Source organism: Ammospiza nelsoni, chromosome 5, assembly GCF_027579445.1.
Source record: "Ammospiza nelsoni isolate bAmmNel1 chromosome 5, bAmmNel1.pri, whole genome shotgun sequence".
Classification (NCBI taxonomy): Eukaryota; Metazoa; Chordata; class Aves; order Passeriformes; family Passerellidae; genus Ammospiza; species Ammospiza nelsoni.
The window spans coordinates 44,395,058-44,421,916 of NC_080637.1; the positions used below are offsets into that span (position 1 = coordinate 44,395,058).

A 26,859-nucleotide genomic window follows, 5' to 3' on the forward strand; every position below is an offset into this window, starting at 1 on the left:
CACAGCCAGGACTGCCCTGTCCCAGGGGCACAGTCTGGCACTTTCCCTTGTTAAGCTTCATTTGGTTGGTGATCGCCCATCTCTAATTTGTGGTGATGGGCTTCTCTTCTCTGCCCTCAAAGGAGTCGACAGCTCCTCCCAATTTAGTGTCATTGGCCAACTTATTTAGTATTCCTTTGAATCCTGCATCCAAGATGTTAATTAGGTTGAAGAGAACTGGGCAGGGGGTGGGGTCCTGCAGAACCCCACAAATGTCTAGCACCAGCCTGTCCAGTAGTTCAGCCTCTCCACTTTACTTCTGTCTGAATCTGGTCAGCTACACATAAAAGGTGACATAGCATCGATCCACTAGGCAACTTCACAAAACTAATGATTTGTCACCTAAGTCACAGTCCACACAGGAACTGAAGAGGATACAGTGTGGAAACTTCTCCTTTCAATTACTTCAGTGCGGTGCCAGTTGCCGGGGGAGGCAGGACCTGCTGTTTCACTGCTGCACCTTCTGCAGCAGCACAAGCAGAGAAATAAGCACACACTTTCAGGAAGAATTTATCACTAAGTTTATAATCTGCTCTGCTAGCACTGCCTCAGCCAGCTAGTTCAGAGCAATTCTGGTTGTTGCAAAATGACTTGCAGCATAACAGCAGATGAAGTCTTGGGTGCCTTCAGCTGATTCTGGCACAGTCACACAATTTTGGTTCTTGCAGTTATTTGGGGCACCAACACAAAATATTTTCAGAGTACACTGCTGGTAAGGGTTATTTGTTTCATCCAGTGATCACTAACAATACAGTGGCTGCCTCTTGGTGACAAGTGACACTTCTCTTTCTGTGCTGTTAAACAGAACTGTTGTATTTTACTCTCTGCCTTTCTAATTTTAGGTGTTAAAGCAGTTACCAGGGTGTGCTATGCACTCTCCAAAGCCAGAGTTTTGAACAACTGTGAGAACTGATGGTGAGTGAGGTGTATTTTTTTATGTCTGGTTTGCCTGGTTAGCAGGGATTATTCAACCCATGCCAGAAATGGACAAAATCATTAGTGGTTCTGAGAGAAGCTGCTGTTTGTGAATGGAGTTAGCCTTAATATAGAACAAGTTTCAGGAACACATGTGAAACTCAGCATGACAAGACCTAGGAAAGTCTGCAGGTGACACAGCCTGTGCCATTTCATCAAATAGGAGAAAATAGGAAGTACAGTGTGATTGCAAAGCAATCTGTTATGGCACCGTTTCTGCTCTACTCATGGAACAAAAATAACATCATTGCCAGTGGCTGCCAGTGCCAGCTGACAAGACCTCTGCCTTACAAATAATAAAGGCAAATGTTTTGCTTTATATCAGCTAAGTTATTTTTTTGGCACACATGACCAAGGTTTCTGACAATAATATAAAAATACTTCTTCAGTTTCTAATTCTAAATTTTCAACAAAAAAAAAAAAATCCAAAATAAGTCCAGTCACTTGGCACAATAGCACAACATTTGCATGGCAAATTTTCACACAAGTTTTGGATAAAAGCAATGATGATACCCAGTTTGATGTTTACAGTTTTGCCATGTCACAACTGTAGGTGAAACTCAACAGGTTTTGGTCAAAATTGCAGCAGAGCAGAATGCTCAGACTTGTCAGCATGTTAAAAGTGGGCCTTGTGCTCCATGGATTAACTTTATCACTGTCAACTGAATAATTTCTACTGACAAAGGAAAACTGATAGGGGTTTGAGTGATCAGACAGAAAGTTTAAGAGACAATATTCATAATCAAATAAATGTAAATATTTTTATTTTAAAAAATGTTAATGGCACCTTAGAGGCAGTCATGACTACACAACCAAATACACAAAAATTACATTTTCATAGTTGAATCTTTCCACAGTGCTGCACAAAATGGAGATACTGTGAGAAACATTGCAGGTCACACACCAAGACAACTTTAGTCAATAAAAGCAGACAATTTTTGGTACACCTTGATACTACCAGACCCAGGTTCCCCGGGTAAAAAGGAAAGGTGGCTTTGTGCAAAACTTTCCAACAACAGTACAACCTAATATGCTAAATGTACAGCAAATCAACCGTACAAGACTGTTTGACTTGGCCTCAGGCAGTCCCTATATACAGCATCCTCTCAGTTGGCTTTCTCAGGGAAAATAAGCAATTTCATTGACTAAAATAAAACTTTTCTTAATCTTTCACTGTTGCCATGTAAAATTGTCTGACACTTTGTGCAGGGCTAGCATCAGAGAGACCATTCCAAGTTTGTCTGAAAACAAGCCCGTTATAATCTCCTGTACTTAAAGGCCGTGTTCTGGCATGATGGGGAATGAAGAAAGCAGATATATATTTGGTTGATTAAAAATAGCAGAGAATAAATTTGCCTGATTGCTAGTTCTAGATGGACTTTCAGAAGAGATTAAATTCTGTTATCAAAATTAAAGTGTTTAATTACATTAATCTCTGTTTATCTTCCATTATATCATTGAATGCAGCAGTAAAATGTCTCAATCATAGTGGAAAGGGACTTGGTTTCCCAAAACAAAAACAACCAAACAAGAAAATTGGCTCTTGTACCTTCTGAATTAACTACAAGCATCTGTGTTTTCTTGTTTTGTTCCTGAATTTCTTGTTCAATGATTTTGATTTCAGACAGCACTAGTTGTTATTATGCAGTTAACTTCATATCAATCATAAGCCTGAACTAATTCAACTTCAAATGCTGTAGTCCTTGTTTATTATGTCAGTCAGTAGCTAATAATTAGCTGGCAACCCTTATGATTGCAAAACTGAACCTTATGCTTACACTGGATTTGTCTAGCTTCAACTCCTGGGTGAGTGGATCACGTATCTTTCCTACAGCAAATTCACCTTTTGCATTGCTATTCCCCAGATAAGCAGTCATTATGTGTTCACAGAAAACCATTGGCTTTTAAATACCCTTCCTGAAGTGCAGACATCAGATCTATACTGATAGATGTCCTGCAGCAGAGGCACTGCATAACACAAACATTTTGATATTAAACTAAAATGCAGTGAAATTTTTTAGTGCCTCTCTAAGAATTCAGAGCAAATAGACATCACAGGAGTGCAATCAAATGAGAAGTTGCATGAATGCATATAATGTGAAGCAGAAATAGGAAGGAATTTAAACTGGGTCTCGATCAGTCCTGCCAATCACTAATTGGACTTTCAACAGCAATGGAGTTGAAGCTAGCAGAAGGATCCATTAGACAATTTTTAGAGGAAACCTCATGTAGTACTGAATGCTGAAATAGGAGAAATCAGGAAAATTGTGCTAATTTTCATAAGAAACTAAATCTCCAGAAACCTCCAAACAAAAGCTGCCAAAAGCCTATAGAACAGGAAGTAACAACTTATTGAAGAGCTTTTCCATCAGAGAACTGCTACCAAAGTGAAATGAAATATTTGCCTGCCAAGCAGCACCAAGCAGAAAAGACACTGTCTGGCAACTTTTTGTTGAGTGGGAGTGTTTTAGAGGCTCATGATGAGTAGGTGTAAGGAGTATCCTAAGAATGCCTGATGTGTTGTATGAGAATATAAAAGCAAATGGTATCCTGACAGAACATGGTTAATTGATTGAGAAGCTGAGCGGAGTTCTCATTAGGAGCACTGCAGTTCTTTGGGTTGGCCTAGGCATACTGTCACAGGAAGCTCAGACTGCAGGCCAGATACACACACTAATATGTAAAATACACAATCCCAGCCTAAAGGGGGAAAGTGGTGCCCATACTGAAGCTAAGGGCAGAGGCATCAGCCCAGGCTAGCTCAGGCTCCTGCCTTCTCTTGATCCTGAGTATGGGCACAGCTGGCTAGCTTGTCACCACATGCCGGGGCTGTTTGTTCCCTCTAGGAAAAAGTTAGGAAGGACTTTTCTACACTGAAGCTGCCCCAACAATCTGCAGAGAGTCTGCCTGGAGCCCAGTTTTAGGGACAGCTGATGATTCACTGCAACAAGAAGAAAAAGTCTCATCTCCCTTAAAATCCCAGCTTCATACTCATGAGACCTTTTTACCAGCCCTTCAAGTCTCCAGATGTGGAGAACCATCCACCTCTTTCACCAGGTTTTTCTTCCAGTCTAGTGAGCTAACATGGCACATGGAAGATGTCACCACATACCAGTAGTTAGCACACAGTAGGAAATGTGACACTGAAAGCAGGATGGGAGACCTCCCTCCTTGGGTGGCCTTCCACATGGCAGAGTTCCTGGCACTACAGTCTCACTCTGTGCAAAACGACCACAGTTTCATCAAAAGCAGGCTTTTGCTCTTCACTTTTACATTTTTTTATTATTTCTTGACATGTGTCACATCCTTCAGTGATTTCAACCCAACAGAGGAAAAAACCTAGAAAAGAGATGCACCCATTCACCAATTAGGTTATTTTAATTTACATAACTAACCTTATGCAGCCTTTATAGCTTTTTCTATGTCCTCTGCCACATGTAAAGCCAAGATTGAAGTGCAAGGCCTTCCTGTTTCCAATTTACAATGTAGGCCCTGTCAGATTCTGTCAAGACAGTGAGCAATCTTTTGTAGAGACATAAATTTTAGATTTTACTTTCATTTTGTACTGAGGTTATCTCCCAGAGTTGTAACCAGATGCCCTTGGAGCAGAAGCCTTCACATTCCCAGGTGTGAAGGGAATGTGAATTACCACCCCAACATCCTTTCTTATAAGACAAATAAAACCTTTTTCCTGCCTGTCCTTGAGGCTGCCTGATGTAACATTTCAACTACATCAAATAGCAATGGCAGGATTATATAAATGTATAATCATGCAATAGGTAAAGGAGTTTTTCTTATGTGAACATTATTAACCCATGGTATTCCTTTCTTGCATGTCTACCTTTCTGAACCCATTTAACAAAATGCTAAACTAACTATTCTTTCAAGAGGCCAATGCAGAAGTTGGCTGTGCAAGCTGAAGAGAAGAACGGAGATTATAATAGAGACGGCAAGAAAACACCATGAAGAGTCACAGCATTCTTAGGATCAGAACCAGTTTTTGGTCTTGTTTGGGCTCTTGTTTGTTTGGTTTTGGTTTCCACTCCACTTCCCACTTGAGATGAGGTAGGGCTGGGTTAAGATAAGATGGGTGTGCCCAATCTGATCCATTTCCAGTGACTGCAAACCAGCACAGTCCTTCCTGATTCTCTGTGCAAAGACTTAGGACATATAAAGAATTCTTTAAATATGTATAAGTATTTTAATTGAATTTTCTAAACATTGAGTTATATCATTATTTATTAAGTTAATTCTGTCCTTTCCTTAGTTCTTGAAGCCACAAATAGTAATTATTCACTGTTTATCTGACTGTGGTAAAATGTCAGATTTCTCCCCTGCCTTCTCCTCACCCACTCCCTCTCCTGAGAATAAAGTCTTCACAAATTCTACACCAACTATTGCACTTGATTAAAAAGAAATATACACATCAAACTATGCCCTCCCTTCCATAATACCAGCATAAAAAATACTGCAACTGAAAAGAAAATATGTAATGACAATTATTTTCACAGTTACTAACACTGAACATCAAATAATTGGAGACACTGTTTTTTCACTTAATGGAGACTGGAGAAGAATTCTAGTTGTGGTGGTTTTGTGCTTTTTGTTTGTTTGTTTGTTTGTTTTAATAAAGATCTTGTTTTACATCATGGCTGAAAGCCAAGCTGGTTTCAGGGAAATTTTTTTGCACTTATTAAATCAAGCAAAATAAATTCCAGTGGGAAAACAAACCCAACCCTGTCTCCTAGTAGTGATACTGCATGTTAATACATTATTTTCAGGAATGTTTGTTGAGAGTGTCTACAGTTCCTATATTTACAGAAGTTTAACTCCCTGCTCCCCCTAAGAAGCTGTTCTCTCATGTTTCTGCCACATTCTTTAATCAGACAGAAGAAAGAAATCCACTGTACCCAGGGTCCCACCACCTGTATTTTTTGCCTTCAGTCAGAACACCCCAACAATTCACTGCTAACAGAGGCTAACCTCAATGTTGCTGTTCCCTGTACTTCTTTCCTGTGCAGGTTGCAGGGCTTGAAAAAGTGAGCGCTTTGGTGTGGGTGACAAATTATCTACCACTTACTTGCTTCTTAACTCCTTTACAAAGTTGCCTGGGGATGTTATAATTCAATTCAGGCCATCTTTGGAAGTCTTATGCCACATATATGTGTTTCCCAAATGCAATAAGGAACAGTGCCAGGACAGAACAACTGCTAACTGTGGTCAATAGTCATCACTGGTCTCATGTACAAACAATAAACTCTGTGCAAAAAGTAACTAGCAGAAGCATCAAGTTTTGTTAGTCTTGAAAACTCAAAATCCCATGTTTAGAATCTAGAACTATCAATACATATGACTGCATGATTTGGTTTATCATTCTAGTTGGATTCAGAGGGAAAATTAACTATCAGTCTAGCAGAGCAGATACACATTATGGCACTCCCTCTTGATCACACTCTTTGCACTCCAGCCTAGTAAAAAACGCACCTGACACTTGCAGTTGCTGGGATCCCTCCCAGCCCATCATACCATGTTTTGTGGGTATGGGTTTGGAAAGTGGAAAACCTTTTGGATTAAGGCAGAAGACTGACTTAAGTGAGCAGTTCATCACAGATACAGCCAGTTAGACAAAATCAGATTGAACAGGCAACTGACTGCCAACAAGTATACTTTTATATATTTACACCAGAATTTGTATACACACAGTGCTTAAAAAACAGGGAAGGGAAGAAAAAAGGGAAAAAGAAAGAAAAAAAAAAGAAAAAATAGAAGACCAGCCAGTCCAATAGTTTCATCTTGGTATAATCATTCTTTCTATAGCACAAATGATATGATCCCAGTTTTTACAAAATATTGCCAGCAGCGTCACTGCAAAGAAAGTGCAGATGATATGAAAGCGGCTCTTCATCATAGGAGCAATGAACTTTGCAATAGTAGAAACACAGACTAAGATGACAGTCATGAAGGCCAGGATAACATTTATACACTTCCCCAGGAGCACTTTGGCATTAACTGTTTCAGACTGCTGTGCTTGCTGTTCTTGCTGATGGAGCTCCAGTTTGGAAACTCGGGTCTGGCATGATTCCAAGGCTTCCTGGAGAGAGAAAACAAGAATTAGGGCAGCCATATTTCCCTTCAGTGGTTCTTCACATTTTAGCAGCAGAGCCATCCATCAGCTAGATTAGAAGTGTAATTTATTATTGACTGCCAAAATTTCAATGAACCACCAACTTTTAAAAGAATAAATACACACACACTCTGAATGAGTGTGTCACTGTTTGCTCAGGCATAATCAAGGCTAACAACACTGTCCAAAATGTAGGTTTGTTCTTTTTTCATGCTCAAGAAAAAGTATCATAACTTTAATGTTCATGACAGCTGTTTCCTATATATACTGCTGATATAAAGTACTAGTAAAGCTGTTGCCATAGCAACTATCACTGCATCAAAACAACAAGAAAATTAGTTTCTTTGTATATTCTATAGAAAAGATTAGGCTGGGCTTGCTGTGATACTAATTAACTCTACTTTGCAACATGTAGCAGCACTTAGTTTACACTGCCTCTGTGGTCTACATTGATTTTGCTCTCAAAGCTACCCATCCTACAGTATTGGGCTTGAGCTCTCTGTGAGATCTGGCCTTCTCCCACTGTCAGTGTGAAGACAGTGGAACAACCTGTGGAGATGCTTTTATGGGATTCTCTCCCACATGATCTATTCGGCTTCACAATTTGTTCTAAAGAAAGCAGACCTTTCTCTTCTGCTTGAGAACAGATTAAAAGTGGTCTTTGACTAAAATGCTTCCTAAAGACACTTACTCCCATGCTTAAACCCTCCCAAAGCAAAACAGAAAAACTTCCAACTGCTTCCCTTACTTGCCAAAATGCCAGCTTTTTGCAGGAGTTGGGATTTGGGCATCACTGCACAACGTGGTGCAGAGCTATAATTTCATGAGATTGATCAACTTGACAGAATCTTTTACCACTGTGTGACAAAGAAAACCAACGCTCCAGCATCCCTACTTTCTTGCACACTCTCACGCTCCAGGTATTTTCCTTGCACTAGCAAGCTGGTTCACCTGCTCACACAGTAAGCTGTTTCAAACCAAACCTCAGTGCATAAACACCCAGAGAGTTATCAGCTATCCCTTGCTGGGTCAGTCCTTCATTGTTTCAGCAAGCTGGACTGGCTTACCAAGGGACTGGCCAGGCACCAAGGTCACCACAGAGAGTGTGGCACAGTGCCTTACACAAGGCTGCTTCCCTTCACTGCTCTAGGAAGTAGTAACAAAATAGCAGATTGTCATTACAGTTCCTCATGGGCGGCACAAAGGCTGTTATGGTTCAGGCATGTTCTCCACTACACACTAATGAACTTCCCTGGTCTTTCTTCCACTCGGACTGTAAGTTATCCTCAATTTGTCTTGTGCTGCTTTAGAAGAAGTCCAGCTGCAAAAGTCTGATACCTGCAGCTCTGCATTGAGAGGCTGAACATGTCTTTAAAACTATCTGCACATCCTTTAGTGACAGCTGGGCTGTTACTCAAAATATCCAGAGCTTAAATCCTTTTACTCTATTTTAGCTAATTTTCCAAAGCCCCAGACAGATTTAAATGGGCCCAACTGTTCAGAGATAAAAGAAACAAGGCTGTGTCAACATAGCACTTCATTAAGGAGTCTCTGACACCCTTCCAGGAGTCTTTTAAAAGTCTCTGACACCCCTCCAGGATTCTGCTAATGACTTAGGGAATATTTCACAGCCCCTCTGTTGGATAACTCAGGTTTCATTACATTTTTACATCCTCAAGATGCCTTCACAGAAAGGAGTGCTCTTTTCTTTAAATCTGTGAGACACCTCTCTTGTTTAAACCTACAATGAAACCTATGATATGTTTAGATTCAGTACCATCCCTTTCCCACTCTGTTCCCAGGAGCTTCCTAATTAACATTTAGGAAACTGTGATCATCCTGCTGCCTGCACTCTCTCTGTTTGGAAATGTGAGCACAGGTGCATACAGGTCAGGTTTTAGGTTCTTTTACCATGTGAGCCAATGGTAAAAGACAGTCTTTGAGCATTCCTCAGTTTTTCATGAATAGGTAAGGCACAACTGTGTTTTCACCACTTTTCACCACTTCCTCAGACTTTGAGTGGAAATATTATGCATTATGTAAGTGCTTGTGTTGTATTAAATATTCAAGTATGCTGTCAGGACATACTTGTAGACATTAATACTGGTTTTTGATTGAAGTCAGACATGACTACGACTGATCACTAAGGTGAAAACACCCCACAGCTTTGATTATAGAGGTTGTTGTGACTATGGCTTAAAACTCTTTAATTATAACTGGCAAATCTACGAGTCTATTTCTCTGAGTTTTTACCCTAAGCTGAGCAAGAAGTTTATGTCAGGACATTGTCAGAAGTGTTGTGTCATACAATACAATGAGACTTGATTCCTTCCTCCTCTCTGAAAGAAATTAAAACAGGCCACTCTTCCACCACAACTCTGCCTGGGCCATGTCATCAGTTTCAGCAGAAAAAAAATCTCAAATCCAGAGAAACAAATGGAGACTATCACTGATTCAATGTGCTGAGTTTTCCCCTTAAAACATAGAAAATATGTTAAGCTTACAAACATGTTCAAAGCTTGCATATTTTCCCATATTCCTTATTTTAAAATATGCAGAAAAATGCAAGTGTTTCATGGTACAAGATCTCCACAAAATGTTATTAGATTAGGATAAGGAAAATAAGTACCTGAACATCTCGTGATCGCTCGTAGGCCTGATACGCCACCTTCTCCTCTATGCTGGCTAGCTCTTGTTTCAAGTTTGCTGTCTCATGTTGATGAAGGTCAGTGAGGTCATTTAACTGGTCCTCCAATCTTTCATATCTTATTAGGAAAAGAAGTCTAAATTTAGTGCCTTCTATTCAAGTAATGCAAATCATGAAAACAATTGCACATTTTAAAAGGTAATTTCTCAGCACATGGTGAATTCATCTGACTGGCATTACAAAGCACATATAGAAATCAGTAAAAACTTTGCAAACTTTCCACAAACACTTATTCAGCAATCAGAAAGCCTTTTCTGAGTGTTTCTTGCTGGCAGAAGGTGCTAAAAAGCAAATATTTGTACATCACTGGCAAATTATATGAAATATAAACAGTGCCTAAGGATATCCAACTCACATTTTTCACTCTTCATTTAGCCAAGAAGATATGGCTTCATAAGTAAGTTTGAGCCAGTTAATAGCTCACCAGTAATGACAGGAAAAATATGTTCTCTCTCATACACAACTGCAGGGTTCTGCCATTTATGTACAGTCTGTTCTGGCATGTTTCTACATGGTAAAGTAGTTCAAGTAAACCACCAGCAAACTAGAATTTTTTTGTGAGTTTGTCACTTGATTTAACACACAAACAGGCAAACACTGCAGTCAGCACAAAAATGATGGAGGCAAAATTGTCGAGAAATGGGTAGCAGGAGGCTTGAGATTTTACTGGCAGAAAGCTGTCAGAAAAGGCCACTCTGCCTTCTCCTGAAACCAAGTCAGAAGCTCAGCAGGCCTTTCATTGTTCTTTCCTCCCTATATTACCACATGATATCAAGTCTTTTATTGTATTTCAAGAACTATACGCAAGGGAGACATGAAATATTGCCCTTCATACCAAGATTTTGCCCACTGGCATAGTAAAGACTTCAAGAATTGACTGTCACCTTAACAAGCCATAGGAAAAATGGGATATAGGTACAGCAGGTGAAAGCCCTCTGTACAACATATCATCCACTTCTCACAGAGGATGATAAAGGAATTAATTGTCATGTAACAAATGCAAGATGAAGTTGTGCTACAGCCCTTCAAAATACATCTCCCAGTGTGTGTTACACCAGGGTAAAAGGTGACATTGCATCCAGGAGATAGCAAAGTGTGTGAGAAGTATTTGGACAAGGTACCCAGGAGTCCAGCGTATACTTATCAGTCATTTCTGCTACACCACAGACTGATTAGCTTTTTTGAGTCACATTAGATAGAATCCTTCCACCAGCTACAAAACCATCGGCATCTCCTATACGCAGTACTCACATAATTCACATAAAAGCTATGACAGAGGAGAGAGTCTTCTGACCAGCCTCTGACAAAAAGCAAAGGGCACTACACCATTTGCTAGAAAATATAAATATTCTGTGTGTATTTTCAGTTGTTGGAAGGAATTAAACATGTTGGTACTAGATATTGATTGGAATTATTTTTTCCTCTTGCTTCTGAAATCTCTCTCTCTCTCTCTCTCTCACACACACACACACACACTTTCCAAATAGTTTCTATACCCATTCAAAAGTCATTTCAAGAGAACAGTTAAAAAAGAAAATACCTAAATCTTTCCTCTTGTAGCATCTGAGAAATAAAGCCATAGTCTCTTTTAAATTGGGTTTTTAAATTCTCAATATCATCAGCTAATTGAGACTGTGTCTCCTTGATTTCCCTTAGTTCCTCCAAAATCATGGAAAGCTTTCCTTGGCTGTCCAGGGTGCTTGCCACAGCAGGACTAAAGGAAGTATTCCCATTGCTGTCTGCTGATCCAGAGGTCCCACTTGAGCATTCATCATCACTAACATATTTTGGTTTGGCAACAATGGTGGCACTGCCCCCATAGGTTCTAGAACTCGTTTCTGGCCGAAATTCATCCAGGGTATTTTTCAGATGAGCAATGTTGTCTGCACTACCAAATTTGTTTCGGATCAGATTGGCAAACTCTCTGGACTTGCTGAAAACAAAGACAGGGGGTGTCAGAGATACACCCGGCACACCCGACTTGCTGCTCTCTGCTCCGTGCCCAGTGCTACGAGACTTTCCATGCTGAACGTCTTTCAAGTTATCTTTGGAAGTATCCTTGGTAGCTTTGGAAGATCCATTTTGTTCAATATCCTTGAGCTTTTTGTGATACTGTTCCAATTTCTTCTGCAGCTGGGCAATGGAGTGGGCAGATTTCTGGTTCTTTTTCTCAAAGACTTGCTTGATGCGCCCAGCCTGCTGCTTGTCTGCACTGTTCACCAGTTTCAAATACTCAGCCACGTTTCCATCTCGAGCTGTTTGTTCAACCTTGATTTGTTCTGTAACCTTAAGGATTTTCTGTTTCAAGCTATCTGCATTGAGTTTGACTTTGTGAAACTCTAGGACCCCATCTGGTACATCAAAGTTCAGGTTGGTATCAGAACCTCCACGACGGATGTTAAGTGGTAGACTCAGGGTATTCATGTCATGTCTTTCCACCTGAGAGAAAAGAAAAAGAGGTAAATGGAATTTGAATTCTATTTTTTAAAATCCAACATCCAGTTTACTTTTCCACATATAATTATATCAAGTATACAGTATAAAGTAGCTTATATTAGCAAAGCATAATGAAGTTTTCTTTGAAATTAAGCAGCATTTTTTTGACTTCTACAAGTTAATAAACAGTCTAAGGAACTGCTTGTCTCTCTTAAAATAAAGATGAATTAGAGAGAAAATAATTCAGAATAGGTTATAGAATCACTTACAGTTTGTCACAAAACGAGAATAACACCTAGTTAGAAAAGGTTCCTAAATGTGTTGTTTATTATTAGGAGTTTCAAAGAGACCATGGCTGATAATCACTCAGTTTTTTCTCTTAAAAGTGATCAAACACCAATGGAGATGTAACCAGATCTTTCCGTCTACAGCAGTGCTATATAAAATGTACTGTTCAGTATATTTTCCCAGATTTAATGCCTTTTTCTGATATATCCCAATTTAAATTCCTTTCACAATTCCAAGTTTTTGCAGAACTAGCTGAAAGAAAGCTCTTGAAAATCTAGTGTATGCTGCAAGCTGGAAGCAACTGTTGTTTTTTAAAGCAGAGAGTACAGAGGAAGAATTGGCCTGTATTTGACTTTCCAGCTTGATAAGGGTGCTCAACAACTCGATCTGCTGTGCTAATTCTGTTTTACTAGGAAGTTCACTGAGTGGGATTTACAGGCAGAAACTCAGGAAAGAAAACTGCATTCAGTCACGTATAAGATCTGTACACCTTAAATGCTCTCTGGAAGCACAACAAAAACAATTAGGCAACTCAGTCACAACACTGACCACAACAGATCATTTTATCTTTCTCAACAGAAAGGCAAGATAGTCTGATACAAAACATTGAAAGTATTTCCTTATATAAACTCAAAGTTATGGGGAAAGCATGAGAAGAATGATCTAAACAAAATAGCTTTATCTTTATTATCATCTTGGTTTAGCCTGTGTGACAAAGAAAGTGCATTTCATTGCAGCTGCCACAATGTCATGTCTGCAGAGACTGCTTAACAAATGCTCCAGCCATAATGGGTTTCCAGAGCTTTGATACCAGGGGAGCCAATATAATTCCTCAGACAAGACCATTGCAGAAACAAGGCAGAAGCTATATTAAAGTATCTCTTGACAATCCCTTAGTGAAAATCTCTTTTCATTTCTACTACTTTATATTATTTATTTATTTATATTATTTTCCTTATAGATTACCAAGGATTACAGTGGAGATTTTTCTTGATTTTTCTTTTGCTACTGCACCACTCAGGGCACAAACCAGCTAACATAAAAATTCACATTCACCAATATCTATAAAAAAAAGCACTTGAAAAATGCATATTGAAAGTCTGGAGTTGACAATTTCTTTTGGAGAATATTGGTTAATGATGACCTTTAAGACTCAGACTGTATCCCAGGGATTAAACCATTGTTGTGGCCCAACAGATCTACACTTTACCAGTTTGTTAGAAACAATTGGCATTGATCCAACTGCTCAGTATACAACAAGAATTAACAAGAAATTCTTGAAACAACCGAAGACATTTTTAAATAAGCTTTGGCACAAAATGATACTGTAATTAGTCACAGAATTGTATACACACACAAAACAGATCCATCACTGATGTCACTCAGAACAAGTTGTACATAACTTCCAGGAATGGGTGGGTCTATATCTAACCTTTACACAGCAATGTTTACTTCCTCAGTAAAAAACAGTCTAGAAATAGTATTGTAATAATTGGATACAAGCCCAAACCAGATCCCTTTTCCCTTATGTCCCCTCCCTCACAGGCTCTCCATTGGTCAGCCTTCTCTGCCTTCCTGAAACTTCAAGGTCACGAAAGCAATACAGATAAAAAGAACAATAGCCTTGAAGGAATACATCTGCTGAATGCTGCCATGCTTTTGGACATGAGGAAATCTGTTAGTGTGGGGCAAGTCTGCTCCTGAATTAAACCAATCACAGCTACAGTCCAAATTCAGGAAAGTTTAGAAAATAACTGTTGAAAGTCCCAAAACACTGCTAGCAGTTTTACTTACTGGATTGAGAGCTCACTAAGAGTACAAAAAAGTCATATCCAATATATCTTTGTTTCTGATTGTATTTGGATAAAATGGCAGGTGTCCTCTGCCATCATGCTGCAAGGCTGGGTCAAGCAACCCTCTTTCAAGAGGCTCTTGCAATCCTCTGCTGATGCAATACGCCTTTCTGTTGGGAGGGGATGTGTAATGTGGGGTGGAGTTATTTCTTTTTTAGGTAGGGGGCTGGTTGATAGAGTTTAGTGGGGTTTACGGTTTTTTGGGGTTTTTGGCTTGTTTATTTTAAATCAGAAGCAAGCAGACAGCGGGAGAGTCAGGTATGTCTAGACAAGTGGCCTTTCACCTTTCTTCTACCTTGATGATCCATTTGTGATTGTTCTATAACTCAGCACTAACACTAACCCAAACATCAGATTTCCATCTTCAAATCCTACCCCAAATGCTTCATGCTGCAAGTCTCATCCTGTGATGAGAAGAATTCCTGCTGTATTGAATGCCTCATTCTTTACACCGAGCACAAGACTGCCAGTAGGAGTTGAGATGATGAGATGCTTCCTCATCCCTGCAGGTACTGGTGCCCTCTGCTGGGATGCAGGCTGAAATCCTCCCAGCGCAGGAGAATGAATGGCATCTCCTTCAAACTGTGTGAGTGCTCTCCCAGCTGTGCTACGGGAAGAAATGAGGAATGCCATCCCTGACATTGTTCCTGCTGTGACTCCTGGGTCCCCCGCACCTCACAGGGCCACCAAGCTATTAATAACAAAGAAGTTGTTGAGAGACGGGTTTTTAATTTTATTTTTTAAAGATTTTCACTGTGGTTGCAAAGAGAAAAATATGTTTACATACAGTAGCAGGCCCAACAGTTAAAATGGATGAGCCATCCTTTTGGAAGTGAGAAGCACTTGAAGAGAAAAGAATCCTCCTACATATCTCATATAATGGCAATTAATAGGAAGCTGAGCAGTAGCAGTAGATGAGAAGCAGCAGTCCTGAAACATGTGGTACCACTAGGTAGACAGGAAGTCAAAGCACTAGCCCATAGTCTGAGGAAATACTAGAGACATGCCCTCAATTTGTCTTCTAGGAAAAAACAGGCGAAAAAAACAATTTACATATGGTCCTGGGATAGCCATAACTGATGTTAGCCTGAAAAAAGACACCTGGGCCTTGGAGGGAGACCACTGCACTTTATGGAGCAGCTCACACACACACTTCACTACAACCCAGTTGAGAACTAACAGTAATGTTTGTGCTGCTGAAATACAAGCTTTCAAGAACAGTGAACATGAGCTCTTAAGAACAGCACCACAGATGATGAGATAGGTAACTCTCAGAGATAAAGCCCCAGCCTCCCTTTTTCCAGAGAGCCAAGAAGATCTCCAGCTGCCTGACCATGCTATCCATGTCCAGAGTTTCAGAAGGGACAACAAAATCACTTCTTGGTGCAATGAACACAAGTGCAATGCTGGGAACCCTTCACTGCACATGAATTGTCAGGTTTACTTGCTGTCTTAAATGTAAAGTGGAGGGCTGGGTAACAGGGAGCCTGCTATTCAAAAAGAACCATTCAGTGAACAATAGTGATTTGAAAACCTACTCATGGAAGCAAGGGTAGGGATTTCCTTGGCATCACAATGATGCACATGTTTCTTCACTAACCGTCTGCAAAAGCAGCACCAAGGTCAGACTTGCAGGCCATGCTGTCAATGAGCCCAGAGCACAGTAGGACCCATGTTCCCCAATACCACAGGCAAGACTGTTGGAAAGAGATTCTACATTGACAGGATCTGCTGAGCAGGTGAAAATATTGTGTTTAATGGCCTATAGAGATTGGTCATTGAATCTTCCTACTGGAAAATATAATGCAGACCTAGAAGATCTTATTTCTTCCCCATAGATCCTGAGTGGGATCCATCTGGGAGAAAAAATCCATAGTGAATAGAGCACAAAGAGCATGCAGCCCACCCTAGTGCGACCCACATCCCATGGCTGCTCAGATGAATGCCATGCTGGGTTCCACTGACTGTGCCAATGGCTCTCCACTAACAAGTGAGACATAAGCCCTCTATGTTAAAGGTACCAAACTGAACTCTACTCTTTAAGTCATAGATTTCTTTTATGCTCTTTTAAAAAGTATCTTTAAAAAGCATAGAGAATAAAAAGCATTTACAAGACAGATGCATATATGCATCAGGCTCCAGAAAGCCTGCTCCTTTGGCTTGCCTCACTAACAGAAACAAACCATGAAGACACAAAATGATCTACTTTTTTAATAGGCTCAGTTTACAGGTCTTTCCTTCTTGTTCTTTCTCTAAAAACCCTCATTACCACCACCAGTCAAGCTAAACAAAAGCTTATGATGACAATTTAAGTCTATCTTGAAAGAGTTTCTGATGAATGCTTAGAAACAGAATCCCATAAGAGGCATACAAAATAGGATTAAGGCAGCTTCACAGCTCTTAGAATTTGGTAATACCAACAAAAGTCTTCAGGAACAATTCTCTTTTTATCAGAAATATGCATATGCCAGAAGCACAGGTGTTCCAATGGGTAAAAGAACATGCAGAGGGAGTTTTAGTAAGTTTTCAGTATATTCCAAAGCAAAAATGTATTTGGGGAGAGACTTTCACCATCTCTTTCAAGTTCACTGTTCCTTCTAAAATCCACATGAGAATCCTTCATGGACATCTTAAATTAGAACTAAATAATCATAAACCATTTTAAGTTATGTTAAATCAGCCCCCAACATTTTTGTACAGTATGTTACAGCAAAACACCTTCTGCTTGTGTTTCTTTACAGAGCTACTTAATATCTAGAAGTACCTACAGTGAGAATACCATGCTAATTATCATGCAGAGAGTTGAGAGTATATGGGAATGGAGGGAGTCAGCAAAATGTGTTTCTACTTTTTACTGGGGTAATGGAAGATCCTGGGAGATTTGTCTGACACCACCTGGCAAATGCTGATGGAGTCAAATAACTGAGGGTGTTTCTTTCATCATCATCAATTCCTCTATAACCTATTTACTCTCCACCTCCCCTCAAAAAAGCATTGAAGCTGTAAGGCATCTCACTAACACACCATAGATGTTTATTCCAGGTAGAAGTCAAAGGTAATCCCAGATACCCTTTGGCAAGAATCTGCTCTTCAGTATTCAAAGGCTGGGAAACTTCAAGGCCATTCCATGAGTAAGGCATCATACAGGGAAAGAGTAGGCTGCAGAGATTTGAATCCTTTTGAGCATTTTCTGCACTATGCCAACACAGTCTAGTAATTATAAAAATTCAGCTTTTCTACTAAGATACTGCAGCAAGACCTCAGATATAGACTAAACTACTAAGCATCCTAGGCAAGACATCAGCTGTTGAATCCAGTCCTTCTCAGCATCAGTTTGATCACATATCTTTCCCTCCATTTTAGTTCATTAGCACCACAGGGTTGAGACTCTTAAATATAGGCACCTGAAGAAAGAGATACATGTACTTGCAATTTTTGTTTAAATGAAAAATACCCACAAAATTAAAAAAAAAATATTCAAAGTTGAAAATGCTATAAAACAAACTCTGCAGAAAGCAATTGCAAGAAAGCACATGCACTGAAGTTCTGGTGTGACTAGAAATACAGCTTTTACTCTCTTCATCTAATCTGGTCAAGGCCAAATACTTGTGCATAAACTGCAATCCAAACTCCAAGTCAACTTCACCCCAAATTTGTTTTTCCTCAAATCCTACAGGCATGCTCATTTCAAACCAGAAATACCCCAGAAAGAACCTTTTCTCTAATTTCTATTTAAAGGACTAAACTAAAGCCAAATTTTCCAGGTCACAGCTTGTGTGTAGATAAGTATTTAAATATGGTACTATTTCAAATTAGACCAATGGGAGAAGAGAACAATGGGGGGAAGAGGCAGTTTTCTCCTTCACTGGTAACACCAGCTCCTTCAGAACCCAAGAACATCCACTGAAAATTCTCCAGTACCATAACTCACACTCAGTCCAGTGCCAATTTTTTGGCAGCACAAAACTGACATAAGCACACTGGTTCCAATACAAACAGCTTCTGTGCCTAGACACTGAAATCTGAAAACAACATGCCTCTATGAAAGTAAGCAAGTTACTTCCCATTTACTGTCCAGCAGTCATGTGAAGAAGAAAAGAATAAAAATCACTGTCCTAGCTAGAGAAAAAAATACAGTTATGAACCAATACTCACATTTACTAAGCTTACATTTCTTAAGCAGGCAGAAGGTAGATTCCACAGCCCTTGCTTAACTATTTTGCTTCAAATCAGTCCTCCTCTCTAGATAAGCACCATTAATTAAAAACAAGTCCATAAAATACCTTCTCCTAACTCAGATCAAAAGAAATGTAATTTACATGCATGTTCCTTCTCTCTCAGGTTTACACAGCAACATCAGGAACTGCTTGGGAGCTCCAGGTGCTCAAAGGGTGGCTCCATCAAGCAGTGCTTGTTAGAAGCCTGCACTCCTATTCCCTGTGAAGGAGAGTGCCTTTCCCACGACACAAATCCCTCAAAGTACCACCACTAGAAAACAGGGGGGGTGACAGTTTGGAAGAGTGAGGCCAGTCATTTTGTATCTCTTCTAGATTAATTGTTCTACTTACTTTTAGTGTTTCTAATAGGTGCTGTCCCTTCCTTCTTCCCAGCTTTTATGGATTTTTTTCTTCCCCTCCCATTCAGTATTAAGCTTTCTTTTTCAAAAGATATCTGAATAGATGGCAATAACGAAATTTTTCAGACTACTGTGAAGCATTCTGTGAAAAGTCAGCCAGCTACATATTTTCAATTATAAATCCTTTTCCATGAATGAGAATTTGATAAAAAGCCAGCTACATACCTGCTATGACTAATCACTTCTCATAGTTACAGCATATGCTTCTGATCGCTCATCACTTGTGATTTAGAGTATCACTGCATTGTCTAACTTCTCCTCACAAATTATTCCACACTGATAAAGTTGCAGCAGGTCACCTTCTCCCTCCACCTGGTTCTTTCTGTTTCACAGTCAGCTCTTAATTTCATTGCTATTCAGATGGTGTAAGCATTTTCTGAAATCCCAGCTCCTGGAACTGTACAATCATACGAGAGAATTCCAGGAAATACTATGAAGTTTCTCTCCTTCAGTTACAGAGAAATAACTCCCACATCTAACTTCACAGTCAACAACCATCCAAGTCCTCCTTTGCCCCAAAACAAAGACAACTCTAAGGAAATTTTAAAGATGTAATTTACCCACCTACAAAAATCAACTCCACAGCTCAATGCTGATTTTAGTCTATCTAATTAATGACTTTTATTGCTTTGAGCAGGCAACATTGCATAGGACCTATTTTGTCACAGGAACATTAAGTCTTTATAGTAGCAGGGAATTTTGAAAGTATTACCACTGAGAGACAAAACACTCTAAATCCATATAGACTGGCCATCACAGGCAAAAGACTCAAGACTTGGGGATTTTGTTTCTTTAAACCATGGCAAAAGTTCTGTTTATAAACAAGAGAACAATAGCTCCATCAGGCTTAGGATCTTTTCATTTGCGTTGATGCAGCAGCAGCACATCCTGAGTATATAAACAATCACATCTTGTCCTGTACATGAACTGAGCTGCTTACTTAAAAGAGCCTGCCTGCTTCTTCCTTTTCCCCCTGCCCTGCATCTCTCCCTGCTGGGCTGATAAAGTCAAATCTCAAAAATACATGTCTGTTACAACAGCAGTGCTGCCTATACCCAGGAGTTCTAGTTCATTTTTTATATAAAGGGATTAATCAAAAGGTCTTCACTACATTGCATGACTAAGCAGCTTATTTACCTCTCCACAATAACTAGTGTATCTCTAGACAAAGCAACTTCACTTTATCAAACTTTCATTACTTATATACACTTTCACTATTTGCCACATTAGACATATGAGTGCATATTTTGGCTCCACACCTAATATCCAAGGCTTGTATTTGTACCCAAACCACAAATAACCCTAAAGGCAGAGAACTGCATGAAGATTGAGCCACCAATAATCAAAAACTCTGGCCATACTTCATGACCTATAAAAAACTGAAATAAATTTAAAAAAAAATTCAAACAAAAAACAAAACAAAACAAAAAACACTCACAAAAACCAAACAAAAACAAAAAAACCCCACCCCACAACAACCAAAAAAGAAAAGAAAGAAGCCCAGAAAAGAAAGAGGAAAAGTTTTATTTAAAAGACTACTTCAAAAAATTCCTTCTTTCATTGGGCAAAATAAAGAAAATTAAAATTTGAATCACACAGATACATATTATGCAGGTCATTTATTATTCAATACTGCTGCTGCAATAATGGTATTTTAAGCCACTGTACACAACTGATTAACAGTGCTCTGACTTAACTCTGGAGAAAACATCCTAATTGCAGTGCATTAAGAACCATAATTCTCTGCAGAGGCAATGGATTTAACCTCCTGTGGATCACAAAAACACAACTTTAAAGCATTTTGTTATTTACATTTATTTTTAAATTAGCAAAACCATTTTCTTTTCTTTTCACTGAAGAGGCAATATAAAGCATTAGGTAACAGAACCACATTTTCCTGCTCTTTGCATAACTTCCTCCTGGAAGAAAACGAAATGTTGTCCCTCAAGGTAATATAAATAATATTGTTTTGAAAAGCAGAAACTATGCTGTGACTCTGCCATTAAAGTGTGTCACAAGTGATGCTTTCCATTTATGAATAGATCTGTAGTTGTTCTCATTGAGGAGAAAATATTCAAACATTACTTGTATGTTTACTATCTTGTTATTTATATAAATATACATGTATAAAGATATGCTTTTAAAAACATTTTGTAAAATATACATAAAGTTATTGCTATTATAAGTAAGTACTAGCCCTCAGAAAATCTCATATCCATGCAGTGTTTCAGCTGCTGTGCACCTTCTGGAGAACCTGCTCTTGGCATGGTGTTTTAAGGTTACACCCTAACAATCAACTCAAATAGTTACAATCAAATCTGAATTCCCAAGAAAAGATAACTTTTCCAGTAAAAAGACCCAAACACTTTATGAAGATGAGTGTGCCTCTTCAGCAGATGTCTCTGAATCCTCTTCTTTAAAGAGTTTCCCTGTGCACATTGTAACAATACATCCAAGCAGTACTTCAGCCAGTGCTTTGTGCATCCTCTAGAAACATCTTCTCTTGTGCACATGATGCTGAATTTCTCATATAATCTTTTTAAATGTTTGTGAGCAGGTACTAGCATGAACCACTCCCATAAGAGGTTGGAGGTAGGTCTTTCAAAAACTATTAAGAAACTTTTCTGTCAGTCTATTCTCTCTGAACAAAATTCAGCTAAGACTGTTGTATTGATGTTACAGAATTAATCCACTATTTGTACATAGTCATGAGTCATCTTTATACTCCATTTTTCCTTTCAATGTTTTGTATAAACTGTACACTTCAAATACTAATACACAGCACACAAAAATCTCAATCCATGAAAGAAACTCTGTTGTAGACAAGTTCCATAAATAACATAACATCTATTAATCAAAAACCCAAAATTCAAAACACTTGCTAACTGAAAAGAACATCAATGAGATTCACCCAATTAGTGAGAAATAAAACTCTACAGTAAAATCTTTATCTAGTATTAAAATATTCATATTCTGAGAGCACATCCCCAGTCAGTGAGTTTTATTAAACTGAATTACTTAGAGAAATCAATTCAGATGATTTGGGAAGATAAACTAGGGTAAATTATTATTCTTATGTCACCATACTAGTTGCAATGAGAGTGTCAAATCTCAGTTTTAAAAAGTTTTATGGACAAAAAACCTCCACTATTTTTAAACAACTGCCTTTAATAAGGACTCACTATGTTTTTACTGTATGGTACAAATCCTTTGATGTTATTTTGAAGATGCCATTATGTTTTGCCATGGTAGTACTAGCAATTCAAAGCAGACTTTTCCCCTAAGAGATGTTTGCAAACTGAAGATACATTTATTTCTGTTTTGCCAGAACTAAAATGTCAAGGGTAGAGTGAAACTCCTGCAGAAGGAAGTCCTGCTGATTTCTAAAAGCTCATTACAAAGCTCACTGCCCCCTACTCGTAACTACAGGGAGCATTTGTTGAACATCTCCTCACGTAGGGTAAATATACAGCAGAATGCGTATTATGCATGAAATTTTAGTCATAAATTCATTGCTTATAAACTAAATAAATAAACAAACCAATCCAAAACCAAACAAAACCCCCACTCCTTTCTCTCTGCCATCCAACACAAAAACCATTCTCAGAGGCAGGACTGCAAGATGAGAAGCACAGGCAAGAAACAGTAGTGACTTTGTTTAGCAGGCTAATGGAAAGTGCTCAGAAACTGTTCAGTTGCACAGCACATTTAATTGCTTAAAACAGAATAGATTCAGTAGGAAAAATTGTTTTCCATTTGATATTTCTTAATCTGTTAAAACCATGTTGCTAATATAAAAGTAATTTAATTCAGGAAAATTAAACCTGCTCTTCTTACCTGCTGTTGTATTGAGATGATATATAAAATATTATAGATCTGTTTCATGTAAATTGATTACCTTTGTTTCATTAATATGTTTATGCAAAATATCATTCAATTTGGCACAGATGTAGTAAAGACCTATCTCAGGAGATAGCAGGGCTGAAAAGGCAACACCAACAAGGCACCAGCGACAGTGAGACTCACTAAGCAAAGATGGAGCAGCCTGTATTGCTCCTACTGCATTTTCTTGCCTTTGGATAAGTGTTTTAGACTCATATCCTTCGTATTCAAGGCTCTTAGGTTTTTTTATTTTGTTCAAACTCTGCCTAGGAGGACAAGAGGGGGTTAAAACTTTGATAATGCTTTTAGAGTCACAATTTAATTTGGATCTCAACATCATCATCTGAGGTGTTTCATTCCAGCACTACAAAGGATGTGATGGTGTCACAGGGATTATTTATTTAATTGAATAAAGCAATACAGAAATGTTTCATAGGGATATGTGTCTCAGGAAATTATAAAATTACTCTTCAAATAACATTGGTAGAAACATGATTAAAGTTCAGGGTAGTTTACTTGACCAAGATGTTTATATGGCCAGATGCCACAATTTAGACTCTAAAGACAAAACTTGTCGATTCTTCTCATTGAGAACCACTAAGATTTTTTGGAAGAGGAAACTTTAATATTTTCATCAGAATATTGTAGTGCAGTTAACTTTACATTAAAAAAAAAAGTACAGCTTGCTACAGAATAGTATCTACATTAACAATTATGTGCTTATTCATACTCTTGGCTTATACTTTTTTCTTTCTTGTATCTTTCCTCTTTTTGCTTTTGCTCAACCAACAGTAGCACCTTCATCTTTTAATCTTAAATCAGTTTAACCATGGTTTTTATCTGGGATACATTTAACCTGGTAGAATACTCACCAAGATTTACAGAAATTGCCAATCTGTGCATTAATACAGCTAAATTTCATGTATCTTCTCTATAAAGCTCTTAAGACTATCCCAGAACATTTGTTTTTAATAGTAGTGATAATTTATATTACATGACACAAATAATGAATGTTTAGTCTGGATACTGTGAACCCTAAAGCACATGATTTTATGGAATCCATACATTTCAGTTTACATGGATACTTGACACAACAACTGATATTAATTATTAAAATACAATCTTAAAATAGAACTGCTGCATCTTCAGTAACATCCATTATTAAATCCACAATGATGGGTAAGTGAACTGCTATAAACACGTAAGATAAACCCCACCATCTTCAAGTTAGGTATTAGAACACACCTCTGTTTTACTCAAGAATCTCTTTCAGCACTGCTGGCAAGCTTTGTGTGCGATGAAGAAACGTAAAGCTACTTAATATGGTCTAAGCAGAGATGCTAACAAGTTATTAACATACTTATTATAATATCTAACAAAAACTTCATTAAGCACATAGGTACTTCACATTCTTATACAGCTGTAATCCATAATAGCTAGCCCAGGGCAGCATTTCTGAAACAGGAGCTCAGGAATGGGAGAACATAGGAGAAAAGCTGTTGCTTTTCTGCTTGGTTGAGTTGTCGCACACTCGCATCCATGACTTACATGTCCCACAAACTGAGTCACAGAGCTCACCCGTCAACTTCCATGCCAAGTGTATGAAAACAATAGAAGATGTTTCAGAGCATTTTTAAGAGTTATTTTCAGCTTGTTGAAAGCCATTGCCTCTCTTACCTAACCACAGGGAACTGGGAGAGCCTCTGTCAAGCAATGGTCAAACTGTTGCTCTTATCTCCTTGTGAATTTTTGTGTGAAGCAACAGGCTGCCCAACCTAAGTTTGTTCCTCACGTTCCTTGATTACAGCACAACAGAACAATTTAAAGCAGGATACAGAAGTTCTCCATATGATTTTATTACACCATAATACAATATACACTAATTACAGCAATACACCTGATGGTCTTTTTAAAGCAGTTTCTAATCTTAATTCAGAGTGTTTTAGAAAAATTATCAACCGAAAATGGCATGTGTCGATCTTACATTCAAACTAAACATACAGGGTTTGTTCAGAAGCATAGACATAAATGCTAGTTGCCAATTTTCTCTTAATGCCAGTTCCTACATATTAAACTCATATTAGATTTTTCTATTTTTAGAGTTGTGGTGATGTTAGAGGCCCATTCACCAATATTATTTGATTAGAATGAAACTGAAATCAATACTCTGCTCCTAACCTGCCTGCCTCCCCTTTGAACTTTCTAAATTGATTCTTTTTTTTTCCTCTCCTAAGTTTCTATCCAGACAGTCAAGAGGATATGCTTAATCACATGGTTTGATGTAAAACACTTATAAACATATTACCATACTCAGTCATAGCAACAGCACAGATAAAAAGGAACGAAGCACAGTTCAGTGGGAAAGGAAGCAGATAAGAGCCATGCTGTCCTTGGAGTCTGACCACAGTTACTGGCTCTGCCCTGAGCCAGAGCTCTGTACCTGAGCAGGGAGCTGTGCTTGGCTACAGGCTCCAGAACCCTGGTGTAAACAGCCAAACATTCAACAGAAGAGATCTCATTCCATGACAGTGGAAAAGCAAAGCAAAACCCAAACCCCAGTGCTCATTTTGATCAAGGCATTAGAAAATTGCCTAAATATTTTTTATCTTTATCTCTCCTGCTCATATGCTTAGAATAATTTAAATCTAAATAAAGCACCATTTATAAATCAGATTTTTAGAGGTTGCAACAGACAGATGAAGGTCTATATCCGTTACTAAACCCTCAAAAACATGCCTCTTATGAGATTATGCCATATGATGTTAGCCTAATTACACACAGTGAGTTAATATTCTAAACAGTGTAACATGTCAAAAAATCATTTTCCAGACCCTCTTCCTAAAGAAACAGACAGACAAATACTCTCACTTTCTGTAGTCAGTTACTTGACAGCTTTGAGAAACACATAAATCACTTCAAGAAATCATAATGCAAACTGCAAAGAAAGCTACTTCAGCCTAAGTCCACTAGTTCTTGGTGTTTATGTTACAATCAAAGCAGTCTTCCTGCAGGTAAGCAAGTGGAAGAAACATATAAATTTGGGCAGAAATTGACCTTGAAAATTAGCTCCTGTAGACTTAATATTACTTATAATAAAATAGAAGTTTGAGGGGAAAAAATGCAGGTGGTAAATGAAATCCAAAATTATCTAACTATTCAGCAACTCAAAATGGCCTGAATGTCTTTTATTCTATTTCAGCTAGAGAGGAACTTTTTAGATATGCATACATTCATTGAATGCTCTGGGAAACTTTAATGAATTGCAGTGATTTGCACTGGAAGAAAACCTTCCATGCAAATATGACTGTGTGGAACTCTGACCTCTCACAATGGAAAGAGCAAATCACAGCTTCTACAGCTCTGCTCTCCAAATGTAGATTTTAAGTCTGTCCCTGCATATGCTTCTGGTACTAACCAGGAAACACTGCAACATTTTAACTTTATGGAATGAACTGACATCAACGTACATCATTATTCATCCCATTTGGTCTGTAGGCTTTTTACGCGCTTTTTATCTTTCTTGTTCATTTACTGCTTTAACAAGAGTGTTATAAAAATAAAGGTCAGTACAGAAATAAATACACCAGATGTTATGTTCCTCTGCATAATTTAACAATATTTAGACAATATTCATATAGTTTGAAAGCTATTTGATATAATATATTGAAAAGCCTGTTCTGTTAGGGCTGTTTGCTAGCTGAAAGCCAAGGATTCACCAAAATAAATCCAGATATATGTTCAAAATTTTCAGCTGCTTACCCACAGCTGGGCCCACTATAGAGTAGTATATCCAAGTAACACTCACAAGAACATTGAAGAGTTTAAAATACTACTAAAAATAATTAACAATAGACTAGTAAAATAAACTAAAAAGAGACTAGTAAAACCAATTATTTTTCATTTATTTAGCTTTTCACTG

The 26,859-nt window shown here is 38.3% G+C and overlaps 1 protein-coding gene across 4 annotated transcripts in view; it reads right to left on the minus strand.

The window, feature by feature from the left end:
- Positions 1 to 1,761: 1,761 nt before the first annotated feature.
- Positions 1,762 to 26,859, minus strand: part of TMCC3 (transmembrane and coiled-coil domain family 3) — a 133,034-nt gene continuing 107,936 nt past the window's right edge. For all 4 annotated transcript variants that reach the window (XM_059471757.1, XM_059471753.1, XM_059471754.1 and 1 more), the window contains 3 exons: positions 11,386 to 12,284; positions 9,768 to 9,903; positions 1,762 to 7,105 (listed from right to left, as the gene is read on the minus strand). In XM_059471757.1, the coding sequence (XP_059327740.1) occupies positions 6,803 to 7,105; positions 9,768 to 9,903; positions 11,386 to 12,284 (1,338 nt within the window). In that variant the 3' untranslated portion in view covers positions 1,762 to 6,802. The remainder of the gene's footprint in view (positions 7,106 to 9,767; positions 9,904 to 11,385; positions 12,285 to 26,859) is intronic.